The sequence below is a fragment of the Symphodus melops genome, assembly GCF_947650265.1.
Source record: "Symphodus melops genome assembly, chromosome: 5".
Lineage (NCBI taxonomy): Eukaryota > Metazoa > Chordata > Actinopteri > Labriformes > Labridae > Symphodus > Symphodus melops.
The window spans coordinates 19163930-19183757 of NC_136695.1; the positions used below are offsets into that span (position 1 = coordinate 19163930).

Consider the following 19828-nt stretch of genomic DNA (forward strand, 5'->3'; position numbering starts at 1 on the left):
GAGTACATTTTTAAACTGGTATTTTTACTTGTGTTTAAGTAAATGCTCTGTGATAAACTGTTGAAACAGCTCTGATCCACTCCAGCTCCAAACTCCATCTACCTCAGAGGCTCCCCAGCCTCCTCTTATGTAGGGGCTGGAACCAACCATAAGGGTGTGGAAATCAGTTCACTCTCAGGTGAGTATTATCGGTTCTACAAACAACACAAACTATCTGCAATAAAGCTAAAGCATGTCAAAATACATTTCAGTTAAGTAAATACTGAAACTAAAATACTAAAACTGCCTTTTAAATAACATTTTAAATCTCAGCAATCTAAACATCCCTCCACTTCTACCAAACATGGCACCTTCCACTTGACACCACCCCATTAATCATATGAACCCAAGGCTGGGCTCAGTTCAGCTCTGTTTGACACTTCCTGGTTGAGAGAGAATAGTGCCCTCAAGACTGTGGAGCAACAGGTGACTGGCAAGATATATTTGATGTGTAACAATAAATAAAATATTTTGATGTACAATAGTCAATGTTTAATGTGTATCAAAGTACAACTCCCCAAAAGCTCAACATGTAAACTAGTCTAATATAGGTGTTCTGTAATGTTTAAACGTTGCAATTACCATGTGCATTTGTTATGTGGTTAGCCTTTTGTCATTCTGTTAGCATGTAGCTGCAGCATTTCTTCAAAGTATGAGCATGTATTTAAGTGACTATGTGTAGCTTTAGCATTAGCCTGGATGTTTAACAGATTAACAGCAATTGCTTTCAATGCAACTTCAAATTGCTTATTGTTTTCTTAGTGCAAATACTGGTGATACATTTCTGATATCGTGGTGCAATACCATCACACTATAGCAGACATTAACATAACGTGCATAATTTACCTCAACAGTGTCTCTGTCTCTCTGGATTACTTTGCTTGCTAATTTCGTTTTGTAATGTAGCATCATAGACTGTGAATATTACGCTCAGCATACACCCACAAGTTGTCATTAACATTACAGAATAAAAAAAACTCTTTTGTCAACCAAATCAAATTGTTGGGTTAAATTATTCGCACTTTCTTTATGTCTTGTTACCAGACGATAGCTGATGAATTCAAAAGCAGAAGAAAAGCAAAAAAGAAGTGCTCGTCAACTAAAAACTGGCTAATTCTGTTGAATTGGATTCAATAAAAATTCTCTTAATTTAGAATTACATAAACATTAAGATTATATTTCATGCAACCAAAATAATCAGATACTAGCTTAAACATTTTTGTTTGAAAGTTACTTAAATAATTGTCACAAAATCAAGGACACATTTATATTGAATACATTTGATCAGATATATTAAGTTAAATGTACATGACTACAGAATCATTTATTAGTGCCTAATGTTTAACGTGATGTTTGCGTGCAGTAGGCCTATGATTATTACAATATAACCCACCCAAGACTAAGGTTTAGCCACGGATCTGCCTAAACGTTTAGAAAAATTTTTTTTGCATACCGCACATGATTGGCAATGTAAAAATACAGTAATTTAACTGTACTTCCTCAATATGACTTTTTTTTTTTTTTTTTTTTTTTTAAGAAACCACTGTTATATATAAAACTGGGCTAAATTCGATGATCATGGGGTTTTTTAATGACGCTGGGGAGGATTTCCTCTGTTTAACTGGCTGAACAAGGGGAAGAGAGCTGGGATTTCACAATAACGGGTCTTACGGTCATTAACCAGAGGAAGCCGGTCTCTGTCAATCTGTCCGTCTGTCTGTTGAACAAGCTGTTTGTTTTTCTTTGCGTGGAAAAAGATCTGATGGTAATAACAACAATTGATGTGTATTTGCGCCAAAGTAATGACAGTGTGAGGATCAGTGAAGGGAGATTTATGGTGGTACCCAGACCGTTTATGCGCCAAAATGCAGATTTTCCCAATTTTGATGCTTGTTTTGTGTGCGGAACCAGTCTGCTGTATCTTTGAGGGAACCTGCCCAAGAAAAGGTAAGCTGCAAGCAGAAGTTTATCTGACACGTCAGCCTGATTAACAGAAAAGGTGAATACATTAACAACAAGTAGATAGATGTTTTAATCTGAGTGAAAAGTGAATAAACTCCATGACTTGCTGTCAGTTTTTGACGAGACTATTATCGATTTCACATTACGACAAAAGCCACGAGGCTTGAGTCCAGGAGCAAAAGAAAACATCCAATAGGCTCCACGATGTCCTTTGATAGCTGGGTTATAGTGTCACTTATCACAAAAGTTTATCTTTTGACTGGACTATAAGAGAAAATAAATCACTGCACATTTTACAAACTCAGCCTGGTTTGTTTTCAGTTTAAGCACAGAATCACTAGTTTGACAAAGATAATACATACTTTTCACATAATATCGACAGAACTTTAGGACAGCAATATATGAAAGTATCTTTAATTTCTGTATTTGTATTGGCTACTTTAATTCTAGAAAAACTGTTGAGTAAAGCTTTGTTAAATCTCTGAAATGTTTTATGTAATGTCCACTAACAAAAAACATTTGAAGTTTTTACTATGATAAAGTCTGATAGTGAATAAGAATATGATTTTTTTAAAATTCATGCCTTCTGCACACTCAGTGTTTGCTCATATTCCAAAAAAGTAACAATATATTGTAATAGAGATTCAAAAATAGTCCAATAAATAATTAAACATGCAGTCAACCAAAAACGAAGTTAAATTCAATAAGGTAGTGGTATAAGGTATACATATCCAAATATGAATTGTAAGATTTCAAACTTACATTCCTTAAAATTTAAAAAGTTCATGCTTTAAAGTTTGAAAATGCATTTCTTCTAAGATTGCCTTGTAAAAGTCAGTGGTGAATGCATTAGCTGGTAGTTGGATATGAACTACTAACTCCTCATCATCCAATCAGATTCTACTATAAATTTTAACTTTGTCCTTGGTTTTGTTTATTGTACTTGGCTAACGCTGGCAGAGGAAATTTTTTTAACATTGACACAAGCGTGTTTGGACTCAAAAAAAAAGACAGAAAAAGAAAAGAGAAGAGACATTAAAAGGGGAAGTTTGCACACATACAATTTGTGTTCTGCATAGTCAACTGCAACCAAATCTCAGAGCCAAGAACTTTCGTAATTATGAAAAAAAAAAATTATTTAGACTACAGATAACTTTTGATAAAGGTTAAACTGTGTTTTTGTTTGTTTCCCTGTGCAGAGCCTCCCCCTGGTTTGCTGGTTTTGTCCCCAGACACTAAGCTGGTTCTAACCTGCAGTGGTCATGTGAAGGTGAACGGTGTAAAGGTCAGCATGTCCAGAAACAGCACAAACATCAACAGAAGATCGAATTCTTCAGATGAAAACCAAATCATTGTAAACAAATCAAATGACACTGGAGTTTTCATGAAAAGTGAAAAGCAGACCACAAAAAATGCTGTGAGTGAAGGGAACCACTCTAACCATACTGGGGCAGAAGAAAAAGTCATCTCACACACCAACACAGGATACACAGTTCCTCCAACCACCCACAATGTCCGTGAGAGCAGAGTGAGTTGGCTCCTAAAGAGTGAATTGAACTTGGAGGATGAAGAGGTGGATGGCAGGGGGGATTTTGAAGAAGAGGAGAAGGACGAGGAGGAGGACGAGGAGGAGGAGGAGGAGGAGGGAGGGAGCAGGGTGACGAGAGGCATAAAACGAACGTATTATTGGAAGTGGAACGGGAGGACGGTGGGAAAAGGAGACAGAGATTGGAGAGAAGTGACTTTGCATGGGAGAGGGGAGACACTGTCTCTGTCCTCAGTAAGAGTGACAGACTCCGGAAAGTATGCTTGCTATTACAAAAGCACAGAGATGTTCTCCTTAAGAGTTACCGTTGCAGGTAAGTAACAACAACAAGGGAGCAGTGACAGATGTGTCTGACTGTGTTGTGATTTCTTGGATATGTGTACTTGATTACTCAATAATATTTTTGGTATTCTGTTTTTTTTTAAAAGATGCGGTGACATTAATATTAAAGCATGAATAATCCCATATATTCAGAATTTGAAGATTACGTTTTTTTAAGTTCTTATTCCTATAAGCTGGTGTGTTTGTATTTCTTCAGAATACTGATATAAAGCCAGTCAGGATGGAAATCAATAAGGGGCATTCAGGAGGCCTTCACATTCTTTATTCACATTCATTGAATCCTGTCAATGAAAAATGTATCAGATTCATGTGCTCAGTATGGGACGAGAATATTTTTAACCTGCTTGGTTTTAAGCTTTTTCTCTTATTTCACATAATTGCTGATTTAGTAATATATTGCACCTTTATAAAAGCTTAAAGTAAAAGAAAAAAAAAAACACTAATTGACTGAGTAATAATTTCATACTTGTGATAGCCCATATTTATTTTCTGTTTGTGTTAGATCCTCCAGAGACTCCCAGCCTGTACTGCTACAAAAGGTCACCCAGCAGTAAGATTCGCTGTGAGTGGACTCCTCAGAAGGTCATCACTGTAACACCTGACTGCTATCTGTTTCTAAGTAAAAAGTAAGGACAGATATATCTTCAAGCTTTCCATTGTTTTGCCTTAACATCCACCAACCAATACAAATGAAGGGTTGAAGCCTTCATGTAAACATACCTTTTTTTCAACATAAAAAACCCCAACAATTTAGACATTAATTCTTTTTAGTTTATGTATTATCTGCCTTGTCAACCACAGTAAGTAAAAGAGTGGGTCCCAAGAGCAGTGGAGTCATGATAAGGTATAACGGGTGTGTTTTACAACAGGGTCAACACTACAATAACTAATATGGTAAGATATGTTGTTGGACTGTTTATTTCTTTTCTGACTCACCATCTGTGTGTGTGACGGAATACTGTCTCTGTCTTTCAGATTAGGCAGAAAGTCAGAGCCTTTTGATCGTATAAAGTGCTCATACTCACTTCGACTCTTGCGCTGTTGGTGTGCTCTGGACTTCAACGAAGATCAGCTGAGAACCCTTCATAAGGCCTACCTGTGTGTTACAAGCATTGCAGGCAACGCCACCAGCAGCCTCCTGCACTTCAGACCTCTGAGCATCTGTATGTGGGAGTGTCAGTGGGGTTGTCCACTTTGTGTTTGGCTTCATGTAAAAAAACAACTAAAAGCTGCACTGACTTTATAATTATTCCTTTATTTCAGTGAAGCCTGACCCTCCATCGCATGTGTCGGTACGACAGGAAGTGGGAAAGGAGAAATGGCTGAAGGTCACATGGAGTTACCCGAAGTCCTGGAAGTCTCAGGACAGCTTTTATGAGCTCATCTATGAGATCAAATACAGACCTTGCAAGTCTTCATTCCATCATGAGCAGGTGTGTAAAAAAAAGTGCATGCTTGTTGTATTCATGTTTGCTTCAAACGGTGACAACAGTGTGATGTGATACTTGGTTGAATGTTTCTATACAGGTAAATATAATCAAAGAAGAGCGTTTTTACACCATCACTGATGCAATGCCTGGTGTTGAGTACCAGATACAGATCCGAACTAGTGAGGAATTTGATGGACTGTGGAGTGACTGGAGTACACCTGTCAATGCCAGCAGTTGGACAGGTAAAAACATGTGCATACAAACATTTAAAAAAGGACCAAATCAAGATACTTCTTAATATATTCTGCATTTCATAACATTGTTTGTAGGAACTTCAAGTAGGTATATCAAATAGTTATTAGGACTAAAATAGATATACATTAAGACTAGGAAACAGTTTAACTTTATCTGCCCAATTATACATGAACCATTCTGAACATCAACAAAAGGAGTCATGACAACCACAGGAGGCAGGTGTCCTGTTGCCAAGCCATCAGTGTTACCTAGGTTATAAATGAAGTGAGATGATCTCTCATTTATACATACAGAACATTATTTCCTGTTCCTCTCTGAAAACCTTAATTTATTGTTTAGAGAAATTAAATTCCACGTGTTTAATTATAACATTAGATTAGATTAGTTCAGAACCAGAAGTTTTTTTGAGTCAGAGTTTTTAATAATGTGTAATCGTTCTTTCTCCTTCAGCACCATCAGTGCCACCTCTTACTACGACGGTAAGAGTCCAACAGTTGTACTTCAAACAGAATTATTCCATTTCTGTCCACTCTCATTCCATTATCACATGACTCTTGTTTTACATCTCCATCTTGCAGTTCCCTAGCTACTCAGAAGGCTCTGGTGAAGATGATGATTTGACAGTTGGTGAGAAAGCAAGAAGACACCAATATTTCAGTTAAATGTATGTGTTTGTGTTGAAAGAGAACAGGGGGAAACACAAGAAAGCTTACTTTGGAATTTTGTTAGTGCTTTGTTAAAGCATCCTTTGGGTCTTAACAGGAAGCAATGTCACCCTCAAACAGAGGACTAACAACAAAACAGGCCACAGGAAACATGGCTCAATGCATTTATAACACACACATTCACTCACTCCCAAACTTTCATGCATGTTGGGTGTTTTCATGTTTCCTACACTTTCCACATCTCTTTTTTTCAGTTAGTGAGCCTGTGTTCAGTGGAACAGAGCTGTCCAGTTCCATCTTGTGGATCTCCGGTTCGTTTGCTCTGTTGTCAATCGCTTTGGCTGCCTACATATTGAGGTAGTAAGATGTGTGTTTTGTGTTGTTCTTGTTCGTCTGCATTTCCTGCTGTAGAACAATAAATGAATACCTTTTGTTGTTGCTTTGCTTGGGAATTTCGATTTGGGGAGCTGTAGGGGACTAATAATACAGAAAATTTAGAAATGAAGACCCTAACATTAACCCACTTATCTTGGGCAAATTATTTGCATCTTCTTCAGTAAATGTACATCAGAAGCAGGGATGGGAGGTACACCAGGAGAGGCCAGGAGGCATCATAGTTAGACAGAGGGAAAGAATTGGGTTAGAAATGAAAAAATACCAAGAAGAGTAACAAGTACCATTCATTAATTGTTACTGTGATGAATTTCTAAAAAGTAATAATGACAATGATAACTATAAAATAATTTTACGATCATTATTACAATGCTTTTTTATACAGTCTCAACATCTTTTCACCATTGTGACATACTTTTCTAGCTAGGGGTTGTATTATTATTGGAAATAATGACGGCAATCGTGTAATCATCTTCATCTTTTTTTCTAATAATACTATACTAGGAAAAAAATATGGTTAATTGATTGATTTCTGGCAGTATGCAGGAGTGCATGTTGATGTTTTATCTCTAGAAACTGTTGCTGTGAATTAAATAGGCAAATAAGCCAACATGTTGGTGATATACTATACACCAAATATAGATGTATAGATATATGTTGGGCCAGACTCTAGCTAAGAGTTTCGAGTCAAAAAGAAACAAGAAGGTCTTAGCCAGAGCTCACACATCACCACATACATGAGTATGAAATGAGTAGCTTAGTTTCAATTTGACAGTGTTAATGCAGCTTATTTGGCTCTTTTTTTTTTTTTTAATTTGCATGACTTATTTTTGTTTCAGGTACAAGGACAGATTTGTGTCTAAGCTGCAGAGTGTTGTTACAAAATGTGGTGACTCACCTCAGCCTCAGCACACCGTCCACTCTGCTCCAGAAGCGAAGGCTCTGGTGACCATTGCCCCTCCGTGTTACAAAGAACCTCAATCAAGTGAAATGGGTGAAGACGATGTGGAAGAAGAGCAGGTGACAGAGCAGATGGAAAGCCTGCACTTCAACAACACGAGTTACTTCTTTCTCCAGACGTAATAATAATTAGACAGAAAGGACAACACTGCTGATCAGATGACAAAATACAGTACTTTACAGTTTTTCTTCCACTGGAAGCAAACTCCAGACTGTTTTGTCTCCTGTCCATCTCTCTGTAACTTGTACCTAAAATACCTCTTAAACACTTTTTGGTTGTTGTGAAGTAACTTGTCTTAAGAGAAGCCTTTTAGTAAATTTATTATGTCTGTGGCAGTGCGAAGTGCATTGAAACTGTAGACTAAATGTAGGCCTTTTTAAACATTCTACTATACGACCTCATGTTCTGTTTGTATATACTGTAACTTTGTTAAGTTTTATCAAATGTGTCAGTCATGTTTCCACTTATCCTTTTAAGTTTCGAAAATAATTTTGCTATCACAATCAGTGACTTTGTATCTGTTTTTCCTTTCTTTGAGACTGGTTAACATTGGTCTATTCTTTATTATTTGTGGTTGTGAAATAAAGGTCAAGATTTTGTTGAGTTGTTTTGTTTAGATCAGCCGACATGAATTGATTCTGTAGTATCAGGACAGAAGGTGCACATCTCTGCCTGATTTTAATTGTTTGACTGATTTTAATTGTTTGACGCTTGCTATTGTTTTAATGGTTTTATGGTAGGCCAACTTGTAGCACCTTGAGATTTTCTTTTAAATGTAAGGTGTGCTACAAATAAAATGTATTATTATTATTATTATTATTATTATTATTATCTCAATAGGCGTATCCCTAAAAGAAAACAATCATAAATAAGTCACCTAAAAGAGTATATTGTAGTGATCATCATCATGAAGTAATCATGTTTGTTGGTGTGGTGAAAGAATCACTGGACCGAGGATTACATTGTAACTTTATTTACTGTTGGTGCACTTTTTTCTCAACGCGCTCTCTTTTCTACTACTTTCTGTATTCTCAACAATAGCAACAGTCCCACTATGCCCCATACTGGCCTCAGAAGTATAAGCTTTCAGAATACAACAACATGAAAATACATTTCAGTTAAGCAATTACTTAATTAACCTTTCATATAACATGTTTAATCTCAACAACCGAAACACCCTTTCACTTCTACCAAGCATGGCACCTTCCTCTTGACACATCCCCATATAAACCCAAAGCTGGGTTCAGTTTGTCAAACAGCAAGTCTGTGGAGCAACAAGTTACTGACAAGATATTTTTGATGTGTAAAAATGAATACAATGTGTAAAAATAGTCAATGTGTGTTTTCTTTTGGTTGAAAATGAAATGCTTGAGGTCATTTATCAACGAGATATTCTGAAGATATATCCGAAGTTATTCACACTCAAATTACTCATTGATGGTCATGCTAAGCTAACATTAACACATGCTTCTCAAATGGTTTTGTCATTCTGTTAGCAACTTACTTGTATTTGCAGTATTTATTGGAAGTATGTAGTTTAGTGACTGTGTTGTACAATATTAGCATTGGCCTTAGTATTATGTTTCATGGATTTCTAACAACTGTCTAATTTGTAGTTTCAAAATCCAATACATGGACAAGGTAGGTCTAAATTAACAGCAATTACTTACAGTGTAGCTGTGTGAAAGTAATGGTGTGAGGACTCTGAAAAGGGAGATTCATGCACCATAAAACAGATTTTCTCTCTTTCATGTATGTTGTGTTCGCTGAACCAGTGCAGTAATAGAAGCAATAGGGCACCAACTGTAAAGAAAACAAAAGTCTAATCAACAATAAAAAATGCATTTAACTAATGAGTAAAATTAAAATCACTATCGTGGTATAATTTGTTGCATTTCTTGTTTTAAAAAAGTGGCTTTAAACAGTAATGTTGTTTGTTGTATATGTAGGTTGTATGTGGAAAAAATTATAGTTCTTGGAAGCAGTTTTGGAGACAGAATACTGGAAGCTAAAGAAAGAGAGTATATGTCTGAACAAAACAAAACAGCTATTATATTTTTGGTAGAAACTTACAAAAAGGTTGACAAAATAGGTATGTTTGAGGGACATGGGATTGATGAAAATTAAGAGGACCAGTTAACATCTGAACTTTATCTACTCAGTAATTAAAGATCCATCTTGGACACAGACAAAAGTAGTCATGACAACCACAGGAGGCAGCCTCCTGTTTCTGAGTTATTTTAAGAAGCCATTTACATAGATGATGTCTCATTTATACATAAGTATAAAATTTTATAAATTGGCAAAGAAAAATTACTTCTATACTTTCTGTGGCTTTCTCTTGGTCACTGTGAAGCAAACGCATCCAGTGTACATCTCCTTGAATGAAAACGTGTGGTTTAAGATTCTCATAGATTCTCTTAAGCATTCTCACATCCTGATGATTTTAGCTAAATTAAATGTCCCACATCTAAAAATAAATATCAACATTTTTCACAAATGTTAAACTTTTGTGTCAGTGTCTTTTGGATCTGCATAGATATAGAAAGCCAACCATGCAACTCAAACTTCCTTACTCTGAGAGCCACCAGAAATGTATGCCTCATGTCATCAACTTTTCTGTCTTATTTTGTTTCCCATAAACTCTTCTATATATAGAATGAAGACACTGAATGATTTTCTCAAAAACCAGAAACAAAGTGGCCTGTCACTCAGGAGATTTATAATCCTCTGGTTCCAGTTCTTTATTTTAATGTGTCCTGTTAGTCCCTGGTGGGCTTCCCCCATATGGGAAGCACTAATCTATAACACATTGTCTAGATTCTGGTTGTTTTTAATTTTCACAATTTTGCAGATATGTGTTCTGTGCTAAAAATGGGGGTTCTTATTTTCTCCTCGGTACCCTCAGTGTCATCTCTTACTACTATAACAGTCCAACGTCACACCTGATTTTTGTTTTACTTGTAGTTTCGACTCTATCCAGAGGGCTCTGCTGAACATGATTATTTGACAGATGGTGAGATAACATGAACACAATCAAAAACGTGTAATATTGGTGTGCGCGCTAGTTTTAAGAGAGAAAAGGGAAGGAACTCTTATTACGGTTAAAAAATCCCCTTTGGCCCTCTGAGTTTTAACAGGAAGTCATGTAATAAGAATAACTAAGGCTCAACAACGAAACAAGACACAGGAAACATGGCTCAACACACTTAGATCACACACACACACACATTCAGCCACACAACACACCAGACACTTGGATTGCGTGTTATTTAGTTGATTAGTTTCTTAAATTGTCCCTCCTTTTTTTTTTAGATTAGTTTCAGTGGACCAGAGCAATGAAATCCCTTCCTATGGATCTTTAGTTCATTCACTCTTGTCATATGGCTGCCTACATATTCAGGCAGGGAGATGAGTAGTGAGTTTGTTTGGTAATATTTTTAATAATTGGTAATATTTGTGTACATCTATATAAACTGGGATACATTTACGCAGTAACTTAGTAAGAGAGTTGTGATTGTGGAAGCTGTTGGGGTTATTGGGGCCTTTTTATTTATTGAAATCATGGACTGTAAATGTGAATGTGATATTGAAATTCACTTATTCTGTATCAATTTGTCAGGAGGCCTAAAACACGACTCAGCTCCAGCTCTCAGCCTGTCATATTAGACTGAAAGTTAGGCTGAGACAGGATTTTCAGCACGGCAGCTGCCTCCGATGAGCCTCAAGAGCCGCTTGCTGTAACAGATAGGGGATGTCAATCAGGCTATCCAATGAGGAAGAAGAGAGGGTGAGTGAAAGGGGGGAAATCCTGTACTTCAATATCAAAACTTATTTCTTGTAAGTTGATGTCATGATCAGATGGAAAGGAGAGCCCTACAATATCATTTAATTCAATCTCAGTGTAACAGATGACGAATGATAAATGACATTTCTTCTGCTGGAAGCAAAATCAGAAAATGCTTTGTAGTAACCCTAACCCTAACATCAGCAATAGTGAAATAACATTATACATTTAATTAAGTAATTACAGAAATTCGACAACAGGCTACACTTGTGTTAAATCCCCAAATAAAGTTTAAAAAAAAAGAGAAAAAAGGGTTAGTTTTTCTGTCCTATGGTGCCACCTACTGGACACAGGGTTTAGTTGCTGGTGGTCGTTTCCATGGTAACAGAAGCTGTGTCAGTAACAGGTGACTTGTTCCGTGTATTTAATATGGCTTCAGTCATTCAAATCGTCAGATTTTCTACCCAGTGGGGTGAGCAGTATGTTTAGAAATTAGAACCCTGCATGAATTATGGCTGGACGAGGTGGTTTGACGAAACTTGACGTCGACGTTTTAAGTGCCGAGCAGCAAGAGAAACTACGAGAGTTCAAGGTAACAGTTCAGCCAACAAGCTAACATTAGCAAGCTGTTAACATCTGCATTGTGCGCGGCTAATGTCGAGCCTGATATTATAACATTTGCTTTATTATTTATACACAGGTAAAAACGAGAAACGACAACGAGAGCTATTTGAGGTCACACCCAGAGGTAGATGTTTTAATCGGAGACTTTCTCAGGTTGGTGGGTCTTCTTGTTAAAAAAAAAAAAAGCTTCTGAATAACTGTTGGCTAACTGATTCATCTTATTTACACGTTAGTTTTATTCAATTGGGAGAAAAATAAAAAATAAATCAAAAAAACGTTTCCATGTGGTATAGTTTATGCCCACATAAGTAAAGGTTGTGTAAACATGTTTTAGAAACCAGTTTTACAGATTTTAAATACAGATATCTTCAGATTTACTTCTCCAGAGTTCAATTTGACACTGCTGGGTTCTTTTTTTCTGGCAACCTTAAACCTGTGTTAAGATTAACACAGGATTAGTTTTTGAGCCAACTCTTTAATTATGAGAGAGAGAGCGGGTGTTACGCTTTCTCAACTCAACCTAACATGCTGCATAAATATCTGACTGCTTTTTCTGTTGGTGGAGCCACTCATCTTAAAAACACAAAAAAACTATTTGATGCTAAATTAAACAAATCTCTGAGCATGTGAACTGTTGCGACTAGGTTATTCCTTAAAAAGGTCTGAGCAGTTAAAAGTTTGAACAGGTTCCTGTCCAATCACAGTCAAATGTGAAGAATATCTTTATCTGAGCAACTTTTAGTTACTTTTTGAACATTAAGGGCGTATCCTGTCATCCTATCATAGAGACGTACTTCTCAAAAGACCTTCTGACATCCGTGAGTTTGCTGCAGGTGAGCACAACACACACACGCGCACACACACACACACACACACACACACACACACACAGGTTGTAAATGTTGTAGTGTGTAGTGTAATAAAAGTACAGCGCTTGTGATAGTGCTGCTTGTGACATAATATGGGTAGTTTTTTCTCCTTTTTTCCCCCACTTCATCTGTTGATTGAAATCAATCCAACCCAGATTAAGAAATAACTGATGTCAAAGTCAAAGTAATGTCAAAGTTTGTAAAGTGTGTTGAAATGTGTAAACATTTTCGAAATATGACCTCCAGTTGGAGTAAAGAATGCTTAATTTTAAGTGCAAAGAATTTACAGGGGACAGGAGAAAATACCAAAGACTAAGTAATGCATGGGTGTTGTGGGCTTTTTCTTAATTATCAGGTATTTGAACATTAATAAAAAAAGAGATAAAGTCCATATTATCCTTTAAACAAACCATAGATGAGAAGCTGTGAAATGAAAATTGATATGAATAAAAACTGTTCACACGCAAGCATAACCTTGCCTACTAACAAATAAGTGTATATGGTTTTTTTCAGATTACTTCACCAACCCTGACCTTCAGGTTGCTACTGGCTCCAAAAGGAGAGGAAAGAATGACGAGGACTGAGACGCGTCCACCCCCTGTCACGCTGCTTCTCCTTTGTGACTCAATCTCACACACAAATGTGCTTTCCCACCCTCTGTCAGTCCACAAGTTATTCAGCTAACAGCATTATGTGCAGACTCATATCATCCATATTGAGGAAGCCAGCTGAAGGGAAAGATGATAGGAGTTGTTCCTAATGAGTGTAATTAGATGTTAATGAGAAGAGGAAGTCCTTTGGGTGTTGCACATGTTGAACTCTTTGCTGTATGTCCTGTCATCGTCATGATTGTAATGGAACATCTGAGTGCTGGAGGTTTTGCTTGCAAATACCTATTCCACCAACGCCATCAGTTTTCCTTTACCTTTGCCTTCTTGATGGCCTTTACAGTCAAATGTTCTGCACTTGAAAATGTGAGTTACACTCCTTTAAGTAAAGAACCTGTAACCATTCAACCAATAATTCATTTTTAATAGTTTTAGTTTAATGTCATTGTGGCTGCTGAGCTTGTGCTTTATGTATTCTAACTTTCTTAATGGAGAGAGTCAATTGTTTATCTTGCTTCCTTGATAAAAAAGGATCGAAGGGGTAAGTAAATGTTCTGTTATAAAACCTCATAAAAGAAATTAACTACTGCTGCTTTAGTGGTGAGTCCTTCCTTCCTTATTTATTCATCTTGAAGCTATTCCAGATTAAAAACAATCCCCATGTCAAATAAAAGAGCAAATCAACTTATCCAGCGAACCAAAGAAATATTTTGGCAGAAAAAGAGGAATTGACTGGAATAAAAATAGAAATTTTGGTAAAATATTCATTTTAACCACATTGATCTTGCCAATTAATGAAAGGGGGAGGTTACCGCATCTTTGCATTTCAGATGTAATCTTTGAGATAAGAGGGAGTGAAATCAGCAGATGCAAGGCTAGATTAAAATCGAGACACTTTAATACCCTAATATTTAAACCCTAATGGACAAAATTGAAAAGGCAATTCTGACTGTAGAAGATGACATGCTGCTATATTAATGGGGTGACACTTACTTTTCCCTAAATTTAATGTATAACCTTTAAGTTTTCCAGAATACTTAAAACAGCAGGGATAGAAAGCGTAGGATCGGATACATACAATAACAAATCATCCGCATACAGCAATAATTTATATTCAATTCCATTACGGATATTTTCTTAAAGCAAAGAGCAAAGGCGACAAAGGACAACCTTGGTGACTACCATGTCCGAGAGCAAAATAATCAGAATGAACATCAATAGTATGGACACTGGCTTTAGGGGACGAATAAAGGAGGCAAGTGCAAGAACTACATTTATCACCAAATCCAAATGTCTTTAAAACAGCAAACGAGTACCCCCACTCTACCCTATCAAATGCTTTTTCAGCATCTAAATGTGTGAGGAACATGATGTCCATTCTTGTGTTTGTGGAGGTCATTCCAGATTTGCTTGTTCACCACCTTATTTGCCTCTCTAAAGTTTTATTTTCTGATGGGCCCACTGCCCAACACATCTGTAGTATAGCTTAATATGTAAATGATGTAATCTGAAACTTGTCCAGTTCGTCTGCATCATTTCTACTTGAACTCTACTGAAAAGGTCGCCTTAAAGATTTATTTTTTGTACCATTTTCTTAAGAAAAGCACAAGACAGTTATTTCAGGAAGTTCAGCCGATTATTTTGAGTAAATTATATTGAAAAGTGTGTATATTAAAAAACCGTTGACGACCCTTTATAAAACTATTTTGGTCCACTGATATAATATGAGGAAGTACATGCTAAAGACGGGATGCTATAACTTTAGCCATCAGCATTAAGCAGAGATAATGGTCTACAGGAGCTACAGGAGGTTGGATCTTTGTCCTTTTTGAGAAGGAGTGGCTTGTGTCAAAGTTGGTGGTAATGCACCACTTTCAATGGACTCATTAAATACAGATAAAAGTAGCGGTGCCAATTTATCAATAAATGTTTTTAAAAATTCAATAGGAAACCTGTCAGGGCCTGGGACTCTCTTAGATTTCATAGCTGTAATTACATTCGACACTTCTTCAAGGGAGAGTGGTAAGTCCAATTGCCTGGCAGTATCAGAATCAATGATAGGCTTAGAAAGATTCTGAAGAAATATGTTCATGTTAGTGATGTCTCAGGGAAAATCTGACTCATATAATGAGGACTAAAATGACAAGGTGTCGAATGGGAAGTGGCCTGACGACGTAACTGATGTGCCAGTAAAGGACTTGCCTTGTTGCCATGCTTGTAATATGAGCCACGCCTGCGTAGCAACAAGCACTCTGCCTCTCGAGTTGAGATGAGATCAAATTCTGCTTGCAAATCCAAACGCCCCCCGACATAACCCCAAACACCCAAACTCCCTTTATATAACCACAGAACAACGGAGACAGGAGGGTTTTCCAAAATACCCAAAAGTTATCCACAATGGTGATAGAACAACCCAGAGACTACCCAGACCAAACAAAGGAGAAAAAAGAAAGAAACCTCCTGCCGATCCTGACACTGTTTAAACAGAATGTGCTCACTGATAAACACATATCTTTAAAAAAAACCTCACACTACAAAGTAATTGAATAAAATGTAAATGTAATTGCCCTCTCATTCTTGTCTGCATCGTGCCACTCTACTCATATTTTTTTGCTTGCTGCCTTTAACACTAACTGGCATTCAATTTTAAAGACTCAAGTGTATAAGTGCTTTTAAAGGTATTTGGTGCCCTGCTGTGACTTCTGTCATTGCCCTAGGAGAACATGAAAAGTTATATTCTTTACAGCTTAAAACAGGAGAGACAAGGTTCAAATCAATCAATACTTTATTTTACATTGTCTGACCGGTGGTTCTGTAATAAAAGTGAGGAGGTTCCTCGTTTGAATCCCTGTCTGACAGGAGTCTCTCTGTGAGGAGTATGCCTCTTCTCTCCGGCTTCCTTCCAGTCCGAAGGTGTTCGCTGTGAGGAGAAAAAAGTAAAGCAGCCCATCAGGTGAGATGGCAGTGTAGTATAACTTAAGCTTGCAGCACAGACTGTATATTGTCTTCTCCAGGTGCAAAACTTCAAGGACACTTTCTCTACACATGTAAGAACTTAGAGTATTTAACTTCTTTGGGTTTCTGTATTGTAAAGCTATGGCAGAGTCAAAAACAATGTATTCTCAGCAGCACCTACAAGACATGAATACTCAGCTAGAAAGTATTCATGACCCACTTGTCACCATGTGCCTACAGGTCATGGAAAAGTCCAATTGCTGCAGCTGTTTTAAAAATATGATCTTCAGGGACTTCATCCGCATGCCTCTGGAAACCAACCATTTTGGGGGTGATTTTACCACGTACAACAAACTGTTTGAGAGGATATCAAAGCTGTGTGGTTTTTGGATTTTTGTGTTACCGACCCTGACTGATTAAACAGATTTTGAAACTGCCTGTCAACCTGAGTTGCTGCTTTGTTTTTCTCCTCATGGCTTTTTGGACTTTTTTAAATTTATTTTTAGTGAGTTTTTGTTTAATTAAACCTTTGGTTTTTTACCTGCAATAAGATCCTCCCTCCCTGTTACCCGCATCCTTGACAACATCACAATCACCGACATTTTTGCCTGGCTTGATAAATTACATTTCGTGTACTAATGTAACTTCTTTGCATTTTCTCCTCCCAATATTTTGCACGCTGAGGCAGAAACCTCACTGTACGCTTTAGTAGATCAGATAACATGTTTTAAGACATACACATGTTTAATAAATCAGGCCCTTTGTGTCTGTCACTATATAGTTGTTTTTGTGACTCCTTCATCCACTTCTTCTCCCCCCTCAGCACGTCCTCTACACCCTCCTGATCTTCTTTAAAATTTTCCCAAGAAGAGCTCGATCTTTTTGAGGGACCAGTTTGTCCCAGAGCTCCATGAATTTGGGCTGGAAGGCCAGGTCCTCCAGGATGGTTAGTCCAAGGGACCTGAAAAGAGATTCACAACCTTTATTTTAGCAACTTTTTTTGTGAGAATGGACAATGACTTTTTTTTAAGTCTACAAGAGTTATATGAAATGATTGGATCAAACATGATCATTTTATATTTGTCTAGCAGTGGACACTGATAGTGGAATTATAGAAGGCATCAATTAAATGAGATATCTTAACAACAAAACCTCTCTCTCTCTCTCTCTCTCTCTCTCACACACACACACACACACACACACACAAAAGCAGTGATGTAACACAATGCACCTGCTTTGAATCTGTCGAGAACAGGTAACCACATAATTAGCTCATCTCAGATGTAAGAGAGCGAGGCAGAGGAACAACACGCACTTTGTCCACATCCTGACTTTGAACTGCGTTGTATCTGGAATTGAACGGGGAGCAGGCTCAGATTCTGTAAGTACATCATTTGATTGTGAATCAGTATTATTTCCCATTTATTTCTGCTGTATTGCCAATTTCAGGTATGTAATTCAGTTCATGTAATAATTCCAAGCATGAACAAGTACAATATAAAATGTGGGGGCTTTTTTTATCTTCTTCAATATCATACAGTATCTATAAAATTAACATTAAAATTGTGACTTTACAATTGTGTCTGACTTTACAAGAAACTGAAAAAGGTAGTGGAAAAAGGGGATGTTTTCTGTTATTATTGTGATTTTATGTAAACATAATGCATTATTTAAATGAGAAGTCAAATGAACGAGAAATTTTCTTGTGAAATTTAAGATACGTAAATGCAACATGCAAATATTTAGGAAGGCACGGCAATAACAATGACGCTTTCATTAAGTCTAATTTGTTTGGAGAAGCTGACCAAAAGTTCCTCACCGCACATCATGTACATTATCAAGCCTGTTTTTCACAGCATGTTATCCCCCAAAGTCCACAGAGCCTCCCACAGGATGAGTTATAAGGATGGTAACTATAGTGAAGTTTGATCACAAAACCACAGAGGAAGAAGTTTGAAAGCTGGGGGTGGCTCTCATGGAGATTTATTCCATAACAACCTCATTACACCTCATCACGACATGCCTGCATCCTACAACATACAGGTCTTCACAGCTATGGAGAGAAAAATAAAAAGCTCTATAATGAAACATAATCACTTGTTTCTGTTTCTTTCTCCAACATAGAAGCACCTTCTTTCCAACATGGCTCCAAAAGGAGGAACAATTTTCTCCTTACTCATTGTTGCCTGTGTAGTTTCATGTAAGTAATCACGTACTATATAAGGTTTCCACATATGCATCCATGTTGTTTAATTTGAACATGGCTGTGGGTCTTCCGGTGATAAGTATTGTTTGTATGTTATCATCTGTTCAGCTTTGAAACCTGATGATATGCCTGGAGATGTACAAGCCTTCAAAGACATGGCCAGAAGACTGGTATGTAACTTCTCAAGGACTTATGTGCTTTGTGCAAAACAACCTTGTTTGATTCACTTACATTTTCTACTCCAAAACAGCGTAGTTTCCTCTTTGTTCGAGTTTTCAAACACTCTGTAACTCTTCCATAGAGAAATACTTTGAATTATGACGCAATCACAAATGGAGTTTAGGGTTTTATTTCCAGCATTTGCATCAGACATCACATCTGTCCTCTCTTTCACGAGGGAGATGGAGATGCAAAAAGGTTTTGAACTACAGCACATGTTCAAACACGGTCTCTGACTGTAGGAAGTTTCTGTTCTGAGGGTGTTTTTATTAAGATAGCTTTTTCTATTACTTTGATTTTCTTACCAAAAGTTTTTTAAATGCAAAAATAATCCCAATCATTGTTTTTAATCTCTGAACCATTTAAAGTAAGATAAATTTGTCAAGAAAAAAAAAAATCAAATATTAGGGTAGGGTAAAAGCAATAAGATTTTTTTCCTTACTGCTTAAAGTGCTTTTATAAAGTTAATATCTGTGCCAATAATGCTGTCTTTTCTTTGTATCAGATGAAGAAGTGCAAGAAAAAAGGTAATACTGAGTGATTCACTGTTCCTCACAAACTTGTGTTTGTTGATGTTTGTACTACAAGGTGCCAGAAAGGGCTATTTAAAATAAAGATAAACCAAATAATTTATCATTTTCATTTTACAGAGTAGAGGCCTTACTACTTTCCCGCATGCAGTCATTAACTACTGCAAAGATGAATTTAATAATTGAATACATTGGAAATGATTGCTACAACAATATATAAAATAACAGTCGACTCATACTCAAATATTTTTTAATTGAAGATATTCTGTAAAATTACGGCAACTAAAAAACAACTAAACAGGTATAACATTAAAGAATCATCATTGTGTAGATTCTGTCAAGAGGAAGATCAGATGCATCTATTATCCATATGTTGCAAGTTTGTGGAACAATATACAAAGTTGGATGAGACTTCATCAGATCTGCTTTAAATTAGA

General features: G+C 36.8%; 3 protein-coding genes and 1 long non-coding RNA gene across 5 annotated transcripts in view; 3 read left to right on the forward strand and 1 right to left on the reverse strand.

Annotated features, from left to right (window-relative positions):
• pip5k1ab (phosphatidylinositol-4-phosphate 5-kinase, type I, alpha, b) overlaps positions 1 to 19828 on the reverse strand; it is a 182460-nt gene that overhangs the window by 126259 nt on the left and 36373 nt on the right. The window lies entirely within an intron of this gene.
• il6r (interleukin 6 receptor) lies at positions 1736 to 8406 on the forward strand. The gene is made up of 9 exons (XM_079344779.1): positions 1736 to 1986; positions 3201 to 3860; positions 4392 to 4515; positions 4865 to 5052; positions 5153 to 5322; positions 5417 to 5561; positions 6025 to 6201; positions 6494 to 6596; positions 7472 to 8406. Exons 1-7 carry the CDS (start codon positions 1905 to 1907, stop codon positions 6123 to 6125), a joined length of 1470 nt encoding a protein of 489 aa, XP_079200905.1. The 5' UTR covers positions 1736 to 1904; the 3' UTR covers positions 6126 to 6201; positions 6494 to 6596; positions 7472 to 8406.
• On the forward strand, positions 11745 to 13645 carry riiad1 (regulatory subunit of type II PKA R-subunit domain containing 1). The gene is made up of 4 exons (XM_079344710.1): positions 11745 to 11972; positions 12081 to 12157; positions 12791 to 12837; positions 13387 to 13645. Exons 1-4 carry the CDS (start codon positions 11892 to 11894, stop codon positions 13455 to 13457), a joined length of 276 nt encoding a protein of 91 aa, XP_079200836.1. The 5' UTR covers positions 11745 to 11891; the 3' UTR covers positions 13458 to 13645.
• LOC306824159 lies at positions 15526 to 19389 on the forward strand. Of its 2 annotated transcripts, none has more exons than XR_013779099.1 (5): positions 15526 to 16434; positions 17650 to 17817; positions 18561 to 18636; positions 18751 to 18812; positions 19367 to 19389. It is a non-coding gene; the product is annotated as an uncharacterized lncRNA (long non-coding RNA). The 2 variants fall into 2 exon arrangements; XR_013779100.1 differs by having other exon boundaries at positions 17692 to 17817.

Excerpts from the sequence above, each read along its gene's own strand:
- il6r (XM_079344779.1), top strand. The coding sequence starts at position 1,905 with ATGCAGATTTTCCCAATTTTGATGCTTGTTTTGTGTGCGGAACCAGTC. Across the intron at positions 3,861-4,391 it reads CTTAAGAGTTACCGTTGCAG|ATCCTCCAGAGACTCCCAGC; the intron begins GTAAGTAACAAC and ends TGTTTGTGTTAG. Across the intron at positions 5,323-5,416 it reads CTTCATTCCATCATGAGCAG|GTAAATATAATCAAAGAAGA; the intron begins GTGTGTAAAAAA and ends GTTTCTATACAG.
- riiad1 (XM_079344710.1), top strand. The coding sequence starts at position 11,892 with ATGGCTGGACGAGGTGGTTTGACGAAACTTGACGTCGACGTTTTAAGT. Across the intron at positions 12,158-12,790 it reads TTAATCGGAGACTTTCTCAG|AGACGTACTTCTCAAAAGAC; the intron begins GTTGGTGGGTCT and ends ATCCTATCATAG. Across the intron at positions 12,838-13,386 it reads CATCCGTGAGTTTGCTGCAG|ATTACTTCACCAACCCTGAC; the intron begins GTGAGCACAACA and ends GGTTTTTTTCAG.